The sequence below is a fragment of the Ceratosolen solmsi genome, unplaced genomic scaffold, assembly GCF_000503995.2.
Source record: "Ceratosolen solmsi marchali unplaced genomic scaffold, CerSol_1.0 scaffold1, whole genome shotgun sequence".
Classification (NCBI taxonomy): domain Eukaryota; kingdom Metazoa; phylum Arthropoda; class Insecta; order Hymenoptera; family Agaonidae; genus Ceratosolen; species Ceratosolen solmsi.
In genome coordinates, this window is record NW_011948415.1 from 728,117 (window position 1) to 744,509 (window position 16,393).

A 16,393-nucleotide genomic window follows, 5' to 3' on the forward strand; every position below is an offset into this window, starting at 1 on the left:
TAATCGTCATATACTCTCGAGATGCTGATTGCAAAAAGAAGATAACAATCGCGTTAACAAAATTCGAATTTGTATATTTATATTTCATGTACTAGATTCTTTAAAATGTTGTGAAAATTCTTATCAAATATTCATTAATTTTTATATTTCTTAATCTTATACAGCCTGTCATAAAATATTAATATGGCAATATTCTGTAATATTTACTTCGAGCTACCACTTACAGGATTTAATTTAAGAATGATTTAATCAAATAAAAATGATTGATAATAAATATTTATGAAATCGCTAATATGTTCAATTGGCGAGTTTGAATAAAATTTAAATCTGTTACAATGATTAATAGAACTTATATTAACAATTCAATTTCCAAATAGAAGAGGAGAAACTCATTACTTGTACAACTATCTCGAGCTGTGAATGCGACGTTGCCATTTATGGTGTATGGTTTAAAAGGAAAATTATAAGGTATTTCATAGGTTTAGTTGATTTATAAAATAAAATTTATGATGTCATATTTATTTCGAATATCTATCTTCGATTTTACGATTATTATAATTTATTATACCTATAATTGATTATATAAAATATACGTAAATTAATTATGCAATCACACCATTTAAATAAGATTTTGATTTCTAATACTTTATAAATTTTTATAATTTCACTACATAGATATTAATTCGTGATTTATTATTCATTACTTTTTCTAAATAATAAATCTAATATAATTATTACAATAATTATAAATAATATACATCTAATGCATACATACATGCATATATATGTATATTATTTTAGGTGACGCTAATAAGACACGTTATCATTAGATAAGTAAACAGACTTTACTGGGCACATGCCTACGTAATACAATTAAAAACTTGTAAAAAATGTTTTCTACATACCTAATATTTCACGAATAATATTTAATATTATATTATAGGAAAATAAATATTTTTGCATATGTATAATTTTACCAGGGTATTTTTTTTACTTTTTTTCTATATACCATATATATGGTCGAAGGAATATTTTAGAATGAAAATAATGAATTAACGAATTTTAATTTGAATTTTATATATTATTACAATTATGATCGGTAGACGATATTATACGATATTATACGATATTATATTCCAATATGTGAAAACATGCCACGCTAACGAAATATCCACATGTCTCATCATACAACATTCGCCGACGTTCACTTAAATTTCAGATTTTATTAGTTTTGTTTTTATTAGCTTCTCTCCCGTTGCTATAAAAACAAAATCTGTCTTCCTTGACTTAATTGCGACATAAGTTTACTATAATAAATTAATGATAACTACCAATCTAAAGTCTTGCATTATATATTATGATGAGATTATATGTAAAAGGTTTATGAAATTAATATCAAATAACAATTATCCGTCTACATGTCATCATGATAGTTTGGAAATAGAATTTATATGTTAAAAAAGTAAAGTATATATAATGCTTATGATTCCCGTCGAGACTGTCGTAATGCATTAATTACAATCCCGTAATGCCTAAATTCGTTGTTTACCTAAGCCTTATAGTCCGCGCACTTTTGAATTTACTTGTTAAATTGTAAATTTACAGTGCTACCAGTGTGAAATGCCAATAAAACAAAAAAAAAAAAAAAAAAAAAAAAAAAAAAATAAAATAAAATAAAGAAAATAATACTAGAAGGTGCTGCCACCCTAATAATGAAAGTATGATGCGTGATGGCATGATATGCACTCGCCACGTTGGAAGGAAAGGAAGAGTTGACGGATGGATGCGGTGTCTGTAACTTTGCGAATATTTGCATAATTTTACATTTTTTTTTGTACTAGTCGAAAAAACTGAACAGGTAAAGAATATTAATGTAAATAGGCACTTTTTAATTTTATAATTGCTTTGTTTTAATGGAGCGTATAGTTTGTATTATGACAATAAGCATAGATGTTTGACAAGGGGTCATTAAACTTTAATTATCATGAATCACAATTACATTTAACGAATTATATAAGTTAAGTTACTTAAGGTGTATTTGTAGTTTTCCTTTAATATCAGTATTTTAAAATTACCACTCAAAAACTTTCAATGTTTTAAGAAAAACTGTGCTTACTTTTACTTAACTTATGCGATGAATATTGAATTGCACTTGTGAAGTTGTGATTATTGCGGCTTATTATAATAGCTTTCTCTCTCTTTCTCTTAATTTGTAGAATCACCATGAAGGTAAAGGAACTACATAAGACAGTGAATATGGCATGGTCACCGCCGTCGCAATATCCAATTTTGCTGGCAGCAGGGACTGCCGCTCAGCAATTGGATGCTAGTTTTAGTACCAATGCTAGTTTGGACTTGTATTTACTTAATTTACAGCAGTCGGGCTATGAGATGCAACTCAGCCACAGTGTAATGAGCGATCAAAGGTTCGCCTGACATATTTCTGTTTATTCATAATAATAATATAATTTATTCCATATATGTAATTAATGGTCTTGCGTGTGCGTAGATTTCATAAAATAATTTGGGGATCTTATGGCAATAATCCAGCTGGTATTATCGTGGGAGGCTGCGATTATGGAAAGATAAAAATTTACTCGGCAGCGAAAATGCTGGCTAATGATAGCAATTCTTTAATTAGCAGTTTGGATAGACACGAAGGACCAGTTAAAGCAATGGATTTTAATCCATTTAAGCCTAATTTATTAGCAACTGCTGCGACGCAAAGTGAAATTTACATTTGGGATTTAAATATGAATAAACCAGCTGTTCCTGGTTCAAAAAGTGTACCGGACGAAGACGTGCAGCATATAGAATGGAATAAACAAGGCATTTTTTATTTTAAATATTATCGAGCACTATATCGTAAGAAAAATTATTGATCAATTAATATTGTGCGTTTATTGTAGTGGAAGTTATTCTGGCGTCGACCTTTTCGCAACGCTGTGTTATCTGGGATCTTAGAAAAAACGAAGCAATAATAAAACTGACCGGTGCTAATTCAAGGGTTTAAAATTTGTTTAAAATTTAAAATTCACAAAAATTCATAAGCGAATTACTTTCTTATCTATGTTAATATCATTACACTTAGGTGAGATGGAAGTGTGTGCAATGGCATCCGGATGTAGCTACGCAATTGTGCTTAGCCTCGGAAGATGATCAAGCTCCAATTATAGAATTATGGGATTTGAGATTTGCTACATCCCCTTTAAAAACCTTGCACAATCATCAACGAGGAGTGCTTTCTATAGCCTGGAATGCGCATGATTCCGATCTCCTGCTAAGCTGTGCAAAAGACAATAGAATACTTTGCTGGAATCCAAATTCAGAAGCGCCGGTGAGTATTCATTAAATCATCCAATACTTACAATTTAATTACTCATCCATCGATTCAAGAATATACATAAGTTTTTTGGACTTTCAGAATGGCGAAGTTGTTTGCGAGTTGGCTCAAACAAATCAGTGGAACTTTGACGTTTCATGGTGTCCTCGTCATCCGGGTTTAATTGCAGGAACTAGCTTTGATGGATTAGCTACCGTTTATTCACTATTGGGTGGACATAATCAAGAGTCTGTGGAAACCTCCAATAAAATCGTCGACTCCTTTCCTGGTATGGATCCATTCACACAACCCCCACCATCTGCTCAAACGGAAGCTACAGCCATACTTAAAAAAGCACCAAAATGGTTAAAAAGGCCATTTGGCGCTTCATTTAGCGTAAGCACGCTTATAATATCGTATTCTCATTATTATGTGTATTATTTAGTGTAATAACAAATTGCTTTATCCTTTAAGTTTGGTGGAAAATTAACTATATTTGAGAACGAACCAATTGATACCAACATGCCCGTGAATTCGAATAGAAAAGTCTTTATATCACAAGTGATTTTGAATCCTGAACTTATTCAGCGTTCGAATGAATTGGAAGCTGCTCTAAATTCGGGGCAATTTAGTGACTTCTGCAAGGGAAAAGTAGATAATACCGTAGATGAACATAAGAAGAAAGTTTGGAGTTGTATAGGTGCCTATTTTGGTGAAAATGTGACACAAGACTTATTAGGACTCTTAGGTTATAACGTAGACGAAATAAATAATAAATTAAATAAGTATCTGCCTCCCGACGAGGTGAATACCATTGCCGAAGGAATGTCTAAATTAAATAAAGTAAGCCAATTGAAATGATTGATTTAATAATAATAAAAAAATATCTAACCTGATAACTGTAACTTATGCTGTAGCAAATTATGAATGGTAATACGCTCGATGGAAGTTTAGCATTTGATGCCATTGCTGAACAGGAACAAAGTAAATTAGCAATAGCAAAGAGTAAAGCTTCGAATAAATCAGTAGATACTAGTTTTAGAATATATACATCGGATGGTAATGCACATTTCTTTAAACATTAATTTATAACAGAATGAAGTATTTTTTTTAACTTATAACTCTTCTCAGACGATAATGGTTTAATCACACAAGCGATTCTTTTGGGAAATATTGAAGCTGCTGTAGCCTTATGTTTTGAAAATAAAAGATATGCAGATGCGGTCATTCTTTCCATGACTGGCGGTCCGGATCTGTTAGCTCAAACGCAGTACAGATATTTCACCGAGCATACAGGAGCTTTAAATTCTCTTATTAATTCATTAGTAAGTGAAAATTGGGCGGATGTTGTTAAAAACTGCGACATAAATTGTTGGAAGGAAGCTATTGTTGGTGTGTTCACTCATACTAGTCCCGAGGAGCGCAGCGTACTGTGCGGTGAGTTTGCGCATGTTTATGAAGAAATTAATTTTTAAGACAACAAAATCAACATGAACGATAATTTTATTAAATATCCATTGACGTATAAATAATCATTGAGTTAACATTAGGTGAAATTACTCGATAGCTTAAAAATTGCTTCTTTTTTCATTATCGCTGACAAGTTGCGAATATTTTATAAATATTCTGATTAACAATGGTGAATTAGAATTATGATGGAAATTATTTTATTTTATAATGATTATTTTTTCTTTTCACTTATTCACGTTATTCATTATGAAAATTGGTATCCATGCATAATTCCTTTCTCAGATTCATTGGTTACAATTTTTTAACATACTTATAGTTAAATTGATATTTATTCTCACAAAGTTTATGTATTATGGCCTCGAAATACTTACTTCAAATTCCTTATGATTATAAATAATTTTTCAAAGGATAACGAACGATATATTCATATAATATAAGGAAATTGTAAGAAACTGTAATCGCGTTTCAAAGGGACTACATCTAATTAAATTTAAATTTCGTAGATTTATTACAATATTTTTATTCTATAAAAAATGATAAATGATTTTTATACTAATTTTTATACAGAAAATTAAAAGTCTCTTTATAATGCTTATATTTTTAATTTGATGTTTCATCGTTAAAGAAACTATTGTATGATCATGTTGAGATTAAATAAAATTTTGAAATAATTTGAATTTTAATAATTCTTTTTGCTCAAAAAGGATTTTTGTATATTAGAAAAAATATTTTCTTCCAACTTTCGATAACAAGTTTGTACGAGAGATGATTTTTTAATAACCAAAACTTTTTAAAATAATTGCGGTTTATACCGCGGAATACATTAATTATATACCAGCAGAAAAATTCTCGAAATATTTTAATTACAAATTTACAAATAAATAAGTATTTCTGTATAATATAATATATGCAACGTTAAAGCCAGAAACTGTCATAAAAATAAAAATATACCATGGAATATATGAAAATTCATAACTAAAAATAACAATAAGAAAAATACTTAAAAAAAAATAAATAAAAAATGATTAAAGATCAGATTAATTAAAGTAATTAATTATGCGCAAGCTTTTTCAATATATTTTGCTAGCCGAATTGGCAAAGGTAATCGAGTTCAAAAATTTTAAATGTAGCTATGCAGATTTTTCAAGCACTGTTCCACTAAAATATCCAAATAAATTATTTATCGGAAACGTAATAAATTATGCTTAATGAAAATGCTGCGTGATATGCAGATATTTTGGGTGACCGGCTGGCGGCCTCGGAGAACGCAAATCACCGCAAGGATGCGCAAATCTGCTACATTTGCTCGGGCAATCTCAACAAGACAATCGAGTCGACGGAGTCTGACATTCAGGAAGCCGTGGAGCTCGTAAGCATAATGCAAAGAGCTCTTGAATTCCATTCTATGCGTAAAATCAATATCGAAGGCAACATCGCCGGCATCCTCACGCGCTATGCGGAGATGCTCGCAGCCGAGGGTGACCTCGACTCCGCCCTCAGCTACCTTGGCGACAGTCAGGAGCAGACGATCGTGGTGCTACGAGATCGGCTCTACAAAGCCCTCGGACATATTCGTGCCGGACCTCAGAGTTCAAACGTGCCTGGAATGGTTCCCACGGTTCGTTTCTCATGCGATATATTTTTATCACGATATGCAATATACAAAATAACCATTGTCGCTTTTACATTGGCTTTGACTAAACAAATATAGTATCATTGAATTACGTACGCGTATTTCATATAATTAACAACCTTACGTGTAAATTTATCAGCCACTCAACTTTACTATCTTTCTTCTACTTACTCGGTGTGCCTATTTTATAGGCCTTTAACGTAAATTGAAGTTTTTTGCAAATAATTACATTGCCATTATATGTATCATTTGTATACAATATTCTCGGATTAATTTTCCACTTATTCAAAATTTTTATAAATAATGAACTTTGAACAGTGCTTATATGTGCTGCACGTAGCGACTTTTTAGAAAACCCTTACTAATTTATAACAAAAAAATTTAGAAGAGCAACATTTATGTATGAAAACTTAAAAATTTTGGACACTTTGCGATTTAATGTACAAGCACTAAGATTATTAAATATTAATGTTAATGATATTCCGTGAACTAGCAGAATATGTACGCGGCCAATGAGCCGAGGAAGTCGCTTCCCGGCGCCCCAACAAACTTGCCAATGTCGGTGCCAGCCCAGCAGGGATCCACGTGGAATGTTGCGCCGACGAAGCAGAGCCCCTACGGGGCCGTCCCGGTCCAATCTTACGGGGGTGGAGCAGTCACGAGTCAGTCGTACGCGGGCATCGGTACGGCGCCGGTGACTCAGTTTATACCTGCGGCTCCGGGCCCGGATCCCTACAGTCAAACGACAATGACCCCGGCCGTACCTCCGCCCCCGCCTACGGCGAGCCAAGGCTCGAATTTAAGTAGCTCGAGGCCGCCGAGTGTCGGCCCGCACTCGCGATCCAAGTACATTCTTGATCCCTCGGTAAAATCGGGCCCGACCTACGGCTCATCGGGATTCCCACAGCCCCAGCAAATACTTTCCGGTGTCCAGCAATACCATCACCACCACCAACACCAACACCAACACCAACACCAACACCAACAACAACAGCAGCAACAACAACAGCAGCAACAACAACAGCAGCAGCAGCAGCAGCAACAGCAGAAGCAGCAACAGCATCAGCAACAACAGCAGCAGCCGCCGCCACCTCCTCTAACGCAGCAGCAACAACAGCCACCACCACAACTACCACAGCAACCGCAACAAGCTTTCTCGGTGCCTGGTAGCTTTCCCATGCAAACTGCCTACTCGGTAACAATGTTTATACGTTTGCAACAATTCTATGAAAAAAAAAAAAAAAAAAAAAAAAAAAATATTCGCCATTTTTAACGTTTTTTTCTTTTATCATCTTTTGCATAGACAATTAAAATACGAATATTCATATAACATTGTCATAGATTATCTTATCCTAATTTATATCGCGTCGGTTTTATTTGTTGATTTATTCGTTTATTTGTTTGTTTGTTTGTTTTGCTTTTTAATGATAATCGATGTTTTGTTCCTTGTTCTTTTCTTAAATTATTTTCTTTATTAAAGTGCCGTTCGTATTGACGATAATTGACACGATGTTTATCGCTTATCATCACTTTAAGTCATAAAATTTCGTCGGATTTCAGATGCAACAGTCGCAACCGATGGGCAATTTCGGAAGTTACGGCAAAACCGATGCCCAAAGTAATATGTATGGGGAGCTCGAACTCCAGCAGCAGCAGCAGCAGCAGCAGCAGCAGCAGCAGCAGCAGCAGCATCATCATCAAAGATTATCTCAGCCGAATGTTTACGATCCGAATGTGTCGGCACAATCCCTCAGCTACTCCAATGAAACAGCTTATCAGCCCTTATCGCAGTCGTCTGGATGGAATGACCCGCCGATCGCTAAAGGAAACTCTTCACAGGTAATCCGAACTTTTGACCAAAATTATTTTCCCGAGTTCAGAATAGAAGCTTCGTATTATGGAAGCTTCCAATAAGATTTGCAAAGCGTAAGAATAGATATGGTACACGTAGATTTTTTTGTTGAAATTACAGTAAATGATTCGACATTTAACGAAGCATTGAGCAATAATCATTATATAATAATATAATAATAATTTTATATATTTTCATTTTTATTTCTTAGCATGTACGTAATAATACCGAGTTAATACTAATAAATCGAGACTCTCTTTGATTTTATGATATAGAGATTAATTATAAAAAAGTACAAGACTTACATTGATTGAGATAAGCGTATGGAATAATCCCATACGTGATGATTAGTTTTATTTAGACGTAAAGCTGTCATAATTTGCCGAAATTCCAATTACCAATATATAACATTATATATTATATATAGCTAATATCATAGATTGTACGAATAAGAATATAAATTCAAATTTTTAAATATACCGCCGAGGTTGGATGAATTATAAATTATGTAAAAACATATATTGAATGGGACATAATCGATGGAAAATAAGTGTAATATAATAATAAAGAAAAATTTGGGCGATAATTATAATGTTACATGTTTTTTTAATTATTTTTAACCATTTTTGTTAATTAAATAATGTGAGAATAAATAGATTCAAATTGTTTAATAAATTCCTTTATTGAAGATGAAAGAATTTTTTTTGCCCATTTAAAAATGCTATTAAATTTCTTCGCTACTTCCGCGAAATATTTGGTTTTAAATGGGATAATATAAATATTCATAAGATTCATAAGATACAACTATTATGTCTCATGTATTATATTATTTTAATTGCATACACAATTAAATGAACTATTTAATTTCAAATGTATTCATGTTCCTCATTGGTACTCATTTATCGCGAGATTATAAATCTAACAAATGCTGGTATCTAGAAGTAGCAATGTAAATAAACACGAGTCGAATAAAAATATTTGTATTTTTTTAATTCTTACAAAATTTCAAATAAATAATCTTACTTAACGTATTTAGCCAGTATTGGCTTTATTCGTCAAAAACGAAATGTGCGCTGAACACGCTGGCAGCAGGAAGTGGAAAGAAAAGTATACAAAGGGTGTCGATGCGAAGGTAGAACAATTTGCATTGCCCTGAGTGATTATCCCGCTAAATATCATAGATCTTTTTACATGACTTTGAATAGAACTATTTTTTACAATACTAATTACGCTTCTTACACACTCCTCGTTTTAAGGGGTTTGGGGACTTTAGAAAACGAAAATTAGTAGTTTTACCATATCATCATCATCGCTATATATACAATAGGCATTTTTCAACTATTTAATGGACATTTAGAGACGTTATAGACGATAGAGCAAGTTAAGTTAAATAAAAATATTTTCCACTCTAGCTCCTATTTCAAATATGATAAATTTTAATAAATTAAAAATCGAATAAATTTATAATTTTAGAAAAAAATTTCTCCCATTTAATGCTTAATTTTACTATATTATATAATATAAATTCCGAAAGGCATAATAAATTATAATGAATCTTAGAATGGATTTATAAGAGAATTTATAAAAGTTTTAGTTTATCGTTTGAAATGTTTTTAAGATATTTTTTGTACACTGCCATTGAAAGTTTAGTTGCGTAAAAATAATGTTTTAAGCTTTTAATACTATTTCATATAAATAACATGTGTACTTATAAATTTATTTATAATTATATATTTTAAGTCTTTAAATGAATCGTTGTCGCTTTTAGTTTCTAAAACATCAATTTGTGCTTGATAATGAAATATTTTTTACACCTGAGTCATATTAAATTTATTGTACTATATTTTCATCTCGCGTGGGCAAATTATAAATTTATTTATTTATTTCCTAAAATAGTAATGGCTGCGAACCTTTATTGTATACACGCGCACGCACGCACGCACAGCACACGCCCACACACATACATTCGAATAAATAATTAAAATTACCGTAGATAGGTACATCAAGCTTAATTGTGTTGCTTTTTTCAAGAAATAAATATTATCATCTAAAATGAGCAACAATTAATAATAATATGAACTCTTTGTAGTAAAGACTTTGCAATCGTATGTTTCAACAGATAATTTTACGACTATAATATAAAACTCTTAAGATAACATAATTTTACAAACTACAACAATTAAAACAGATTGTTTAAATTATCTAAAGTTCCTTACCCCTTAACGACTGTTTTTTTTTAAATACACTTGTAGAGCTCGTGTAATCATATAAAACAAAGAATTTATTTTTGAATATGGATTTTTGAAAACAATATATTTATAAAATCTTACGAATTAATTTCGATGTTTGAATTTGCGCAGAAAATTGTTCGATACGAATTTAATTTTGCTAATTTGAAATTATTTTTTTTTTTTATTTTTTTTTTTATTATTATTTTTTTTTATTAATTGTAATCATTTACAAAATTTGTCATTGAGTGCGCAATTTTTTTTTTACTAATAGTTATACATACTTATATGCTTGATGTTAATACATATATTTTTATAAAGCCGAAGTCGGAATTCCAGCGCCAAGATCCAATTCTGCAACCATTAAGAGGTGCACCAACATCGGAATCTAACGTATGTAATAATTTTAAAAAAGATGTACTACTATGTCATTAAGAATTACATCTAAAAGTATTTTTTGATCTAATCAAGTATTTTTTTTTTTTTTTTTTTTTTTTTTTTTTTCCCCCATTCTCCATTAACTTATATAAATTTACACAATTAAGATGATGAAATAAGTCACGATGCTTTTTAATGAAAATTCCCAAGTACACAAATGACAATAATTCTTGTTGTGTAAATTAAAAATAAATCTATTTAATATTATATTATAAATATTATGAATAGTCATTTTTCTGATCGTCGGTGTGGCTTTAAATGACTTAAAAATGTGCAGATATATCAACAAAATCCTGGATATCAACATCAACAAAATTATCAAGATCCGCAAGCTATGTACAATCAATACAATCGTAACGTTCCTGCCCAAGGAATTCAGCAATATAATAGGCCCTCGGAGCCTCTGCAACCTGTGCAACCTGTGCAGCCTGCCCAAATAATCAGAGCTCCAGAGCCTGAAAAGCCGAAAGCACCGATTCCACAGGAGAATTTGCAACTTCAAGTTACATTCAATGAATTGAAAGACCAGTGTTTTGAAAATGCGAAAAATCCGGTATGAAATTGTTCTTTTATCTCTCTTAGTATCATATAATGAGTATTATATAATATTTATTCATCTATTTCTAAAATTCAATTATATCTTAAATGTCAAAATATTGTCACTGTAAAAGAAGGAAATTTTTACTCCGATATCATGTGTATAAATTTATAGGATTAACTTATTTGAATTGTTAATGTAATGTGAAATGCGTTTAAAAACAAAAACAAAAACAAAACAAAACAAAAACAAAAACAAAAAAAAAACAAAAACAAAGAAAAAACAAACAAATTTTATACGCAATTTCTATAAATTTATTATATTAAATTTCAGCAAGTCAAGAGGAAAATCGATGATGTTTCGAAAAAATTAGAAGTTTTCTACGATTGTTTGAGAGAGCAAAAAGTAAGTTTAATTGGCTGACATTGCTGCATATGTTTTAATCAAAAAACAAAAACAACTTATTCCAATGTTCCATCTCTATTTGCAGATTTCGCAAAATACGTTGCAAGGTCTACATCAAATTTGCAATTTGGTTCAAAGCGGAGATTATGCAGGAGGATTATCGGTACACACGCAATTGGTTTCTGGACCGGATTTTAGCCAAATCGCTTCATTTATGCCAGGAATTAAAGTATTAATACAGTGTGCCCTTCAATTGGGCGTTTATATAAGATAAATCGATAGCTTTAAAATTTATACCAATAATAATGAATACTGATATCCTTCAGCTTCACTTTGTATTAATAATTTTGCTAATGAGAAAAGTTATATTCTGATAGATCAAATAGTGTGATTTTCGCAAATTTATCGATTATATTAATAACTTTTTATCAGTAACAAGAGTAATGAAACAGCGTTAAAACATAAAAAAGCACTGTAAACTTTAATACTATAGGTATTGAAAGTAAAAAGAATTTTGTAAATAGAAAATATCAAATATTCTAATGCTGTATTCTACTTTTAAATTTAACATTGCGTTTCTTCATTGATCATAATGTTCAAATTGATTTTATTATTTCAAGATTTCCAGTAATGTCGTTCGTTGTCTTTATATTTTTTGGTTCTATAAAGACATTACAGTCTTTTAAAAAGAAATATTATTTAAGATTGATATTTGCAAAGTCAAGATTATAAACATAATAATGAACTGCGTAAGAAATATATTAAAATATATTGTTTTGTATACTAGTTGTAGGATTAATGATAAAATGGCATAAATCAAGTAGCATCGAAGGTTTGAAATTAACTAATGTAAGAGTAGATATGTCAACCATTTAAAAGTCAAAGAAAAATTATTTTCAATCATCTTAAATTGCATTAAAACTTAGAATTTTAACGACGCTAATGTATTTGTAATGCAATGTTGTTGCTTATACTTCATATTCAGAGTTATTTATATCATAAAACATTTGTAAAATAAAACCTTTTGATTGTGAATGTATAACAATGAATCTACACTGTTAATATCATTCTTAATTTTGTAAAGATTTAATAATTACGAGGATGTTAAAGTTTAAATGGTAAATAAAGATTTTACAAAATATTTAACCTTTAAATAGTCACGAGACATAATGATTTTAAATTATAGGCTATGTGGTAAGCAAAGCCAATGACTAAGAAGAGTAAAATTTAAACATTTATTAATAATATAAAAGATATTCAATTTACAATTTATTATCGTACAATTAAACTATGTTGCAAGGCTTTCTTTTCATTAAGAATAAATCTTTGTAGTAATTCATCGAGAGCGTCAACTCCATCTCTAGCTGCCTGTCGCCTCATCGTTTGCTTTACTTCTTCTCGTGCCCCTTTATCCGTTCCTCGTGTTGAGATTCTGCGATCTATAAAGTAAGTTGTAATTAGCAAGTTGCATCGAGTCGCCCTTTCATTACACGCATACTTTGTAAAATTCCAGTGTTAACAGCGATATCTAAATGTACACCTCCGCCATGATCGGTCCATAAATACGTCAACTCTTCTAAAATATCAACAGATATAATATAAGCTTGAAATAGAGGGTAACAAAAGGATCTCCGATTCAATATTTTTTTTGTAATAACATTTAGCATCATAGCTTCTTGTGGCCAATCAATTTGCATTAAAACTAATGCATGACCGATAGCCAAGTCCCCGGCTCCGCCTGGCCATGCAAAACTATCCTACAATGGTTTTCAACATTTCGAATTAATTTTCCATTGAAATTATATATATATATATATATATATATATATATATATATATATTTTTTTTTTTTTAATAATAACGATGCACATACTTTTATAGCGGAAATAAGCAATCTGCAACAATACTGTAAAACGGGAAACCTAGCTAGAGTTAAGTAATGTAGATGTCTAACTGCTGGAACAGTAAGATTGTTGGATACTTTTCCTTCTGAATTTGGTAAGGAATTTGCTACTAATGTTATATACTCAATCATTGACTGAAAACAAATTATTTTACAACAAATGTATTATGAATATTTACATTTCTTTAGACATTGGCATATTCTGCAACTTCAACGATAATTTTTTTCTCAATATAAATCTAAATAAGTATTTTAATATGCATTATCTTATAATAGAGTGTGCGGTAAAATTATAAAAAATCATCAAATTACCAGATAAAATTGTAAAAATGCCTATGTTTCAAATCGTTTAAATATGTAAAAATCACTGCAATACCTTGTAGTCTTTAACAAAGAAACATGTACTAGCCAATCGAAGTTGAGCACATAGTGTATTTGTTTCTTGAGGAAGTCTCAACAATAAATCATGATGCATACCTTTATACATTGCAAGATCATTTAAAAATGGATTTAACCACGTTTCTAAGCGCATTTGTTGAATTATTTTAACAGTTTCTCTTTGTAAATATTCACTACTATGTATAAGATCGTATAATTTAACAGCTAAGGCCAATCCATTACCACTGTATTCTCCATCGCTTGTAATTGTGATTCCTAAAGACTCTTCTCTTTTTCGTTTTTTAACTTTTGGCTCTGCGACTATTAATAACAATAACATTTTATGCAAATGATTAAACTTGTTTGAAATTCACTTTGGCAAAAATTTCATTCAAACGAACATACAGTATATAACAAGAATTTAAGTAATAAAAATTGTTTATATTATATTTTTACAATCGTAGAACCGTAGAAAAAAAAATTTTCCTTTAAATTTCATTTCTATTATGCCGTTTGAAAAATTTAGCATTAAGAAATTAATTATTCGTAGAGATATTCGATAACTAATTTAATAATGCATTTTAAAACTGACAAAAACTCGTTTTACCCACCTGGAAGAGTATCGATGAAAGCTTCGACAAGGCAATAAGATATTTCATCATTATTGATTAAAGCCGTATGCTCGTTCAATATCCTTATTAAAATTACCACCGAGCAGATAAGCAATTGCCTTACAACAATTTCATCGCATAATCCTGAAGAATGTGCATTGGTGTACTGTTGAAGTCGGTCGCAGTATACTTCTCGATTCCATGGTAACGTAAATAAGTTACTTAGTTCCCATCCCAATTTCTTTCCAATCAATTCCACTACTTGGAACAATTTATCCCATGGTTTTATAATTTGAGTATCTTGAGGTTGCTGTATATAAGCAAAGTAGAATTCTACTGCTTTACAAAGTAATCTTAAGCTTAGTCTTGCATTTAATTCGACGGGTGCAGCGCCGAGAAGTGGCAATGCTTCGCAAACTAATAATTTTCTAAATCCATTGACAGCCTTTCCAGGATGACTATGTTTCTCGGCTGTTAATAACGTCTCAACTAACCGTGGCTAAAATTAAAATATTCGTAAGATGTAATTTTAATCTTAAGACGTAAGAAATATAAGAACATTAAAGCGAAACTGACTCCATGAGTGGAAATAGTTTGAGGAAATCGCTTTAACAAGAGTAACAATAATTTGCAATGCTCCATTGTATCTTCGCTATGATCTGCTGTCATAATAAGCAAACGATGTTGAAGATCCTGCGGTATATGTTGGAACATGTGACACAATAATTCCGCATCTTCGTCGCACTGCTCCGATCTCAACGAGAAAGTTATTCTTTCAATCTCTTTCCATATATCTCGATCGTCTGGAAAATTCTGAAATCTAACAATAATAAATCAGTCGGTTTCATTCGCACGTATAAAATATCATCGATTATTTCAAATAATTTCATTAAAAAATCACACAAATTGTGAATAAAGTTTTCTTACGAATGATTGATACATTATTTTACATAGAATTACAAATATTAAAATCTTACATTTCGCTAAAGCACTTTGCTGCCTCCTTGACATTCTTGGACAATTTCTCCACTCGATAGGCTTCGAACTGCCAAGAACAGATACATGACTCGTACAATGTACATAAAGGTATAGAAAAATAGCTTTTAATTAAATTTTTGCCATAATTTTACCTGAATTTTGGCACTATGTGGAAACAAGGATTTCGCAGTTATTAACCAAGATTTGGCAGCATAAATATCAGTCGACAAAGCTTCATTAGCACGTCTTATTAAGTAATCTTCTTTCGACAATTGTTGATTCTCGGGCATTTCTGTTTTGTCCAGCATGATATTACGAATATAAATAAAAATATCTTCTATAGTACAAAATTATTATTACTGAAATGAGCATAAATTTTAGATTACATATTAACATCTATGTTTATTTTACATAACGTAACCTAAAATTTTAAAAATATATATAGAGAAACACGTATAGGCGCTCCTACATGCGTGAGGGCGCGCACGTGTGGGTTCACGTCAGCGATTGCGCATGTGTATGAGCGTGTGTACGTAAACATAGGTAGGCACGTCAAGTATGGATGCATGCATATAACGCGAGGGAGGCAGGAACGCGAGCCGACAATAATCTTTCTCTATTTATTAAATGCTTCATC

The 16,393-nt window shown here is 31.0% G+C and overlaps 2 protein-coding genes across 2 annotated transcripts; one reads left to right on the forward strand and one right to left on the reverse strand.

Annotated features, from left to right (window-relative positions):
* The first annotated feature begins 2,192 nt into the window (after positions 1-2,192).
* Positions 2,193-12,423, forward strand: Sec31 (COPII coat complex component secretory 31). Its single transcript, XM_011508275.1, has 16 exons — positions 2,193-2,426; positions 2,510-2,829; positions 2,910-3,007; positions 3,092-3,337; positions 3,425-3,718; positions 3,797-4,165; positions 4,240-4,381; positions 4,454-4,759; positions 6,025-6,410; positions 6,922-7,425; positions 7,477-7,620; positions 7,986-8,264; positions 10,827-10,898; positions 11,221-11,496; positions 11,815-11,886; positions 11,972-12,423. Exons 1-16 carry the CDS (start codon positions 2,224-2,226, stop codon positions 12,158-12,160), a joined length of 3,900 nt encoding a protein of 1,299 aa, XP_011506577.1. The 5' UTR covers positions 2,193-2,223; the 3' UTR covers positions 12,161-12,423.
* A 660-nt stretch (positions 12,424-13,083) lies between these two features.
* Positions 13,084-16,129, reverse strand: IntS10 (integrator complex subunit 10). The gene is made up of 8 exons (XM_011507549.1): positions 15,909-16,129; positions 15,756-15,823; positions 15,355-15,598; positions 14,779-15,277; positions 14,166-14,488; positions 13,760-13,924; positions 13,385-13,643; positions 13,084-13,325 (listed from the first exon to the last, which is right to left on the reverse strand). Exons 1-8 carry the CDS (start codon positions 16,062-16,064, stop codon positions 13,159-13,161), a joined length of 1,881 nt encoding a protein of 626 aa, XP_011505851.1. The 5' UTR covers positions 16,065-16,129; the 3' UTR covers positions 13,084-13,158.
* Positions 16,130-16,393: the final 264 nt, after the last annotated feature.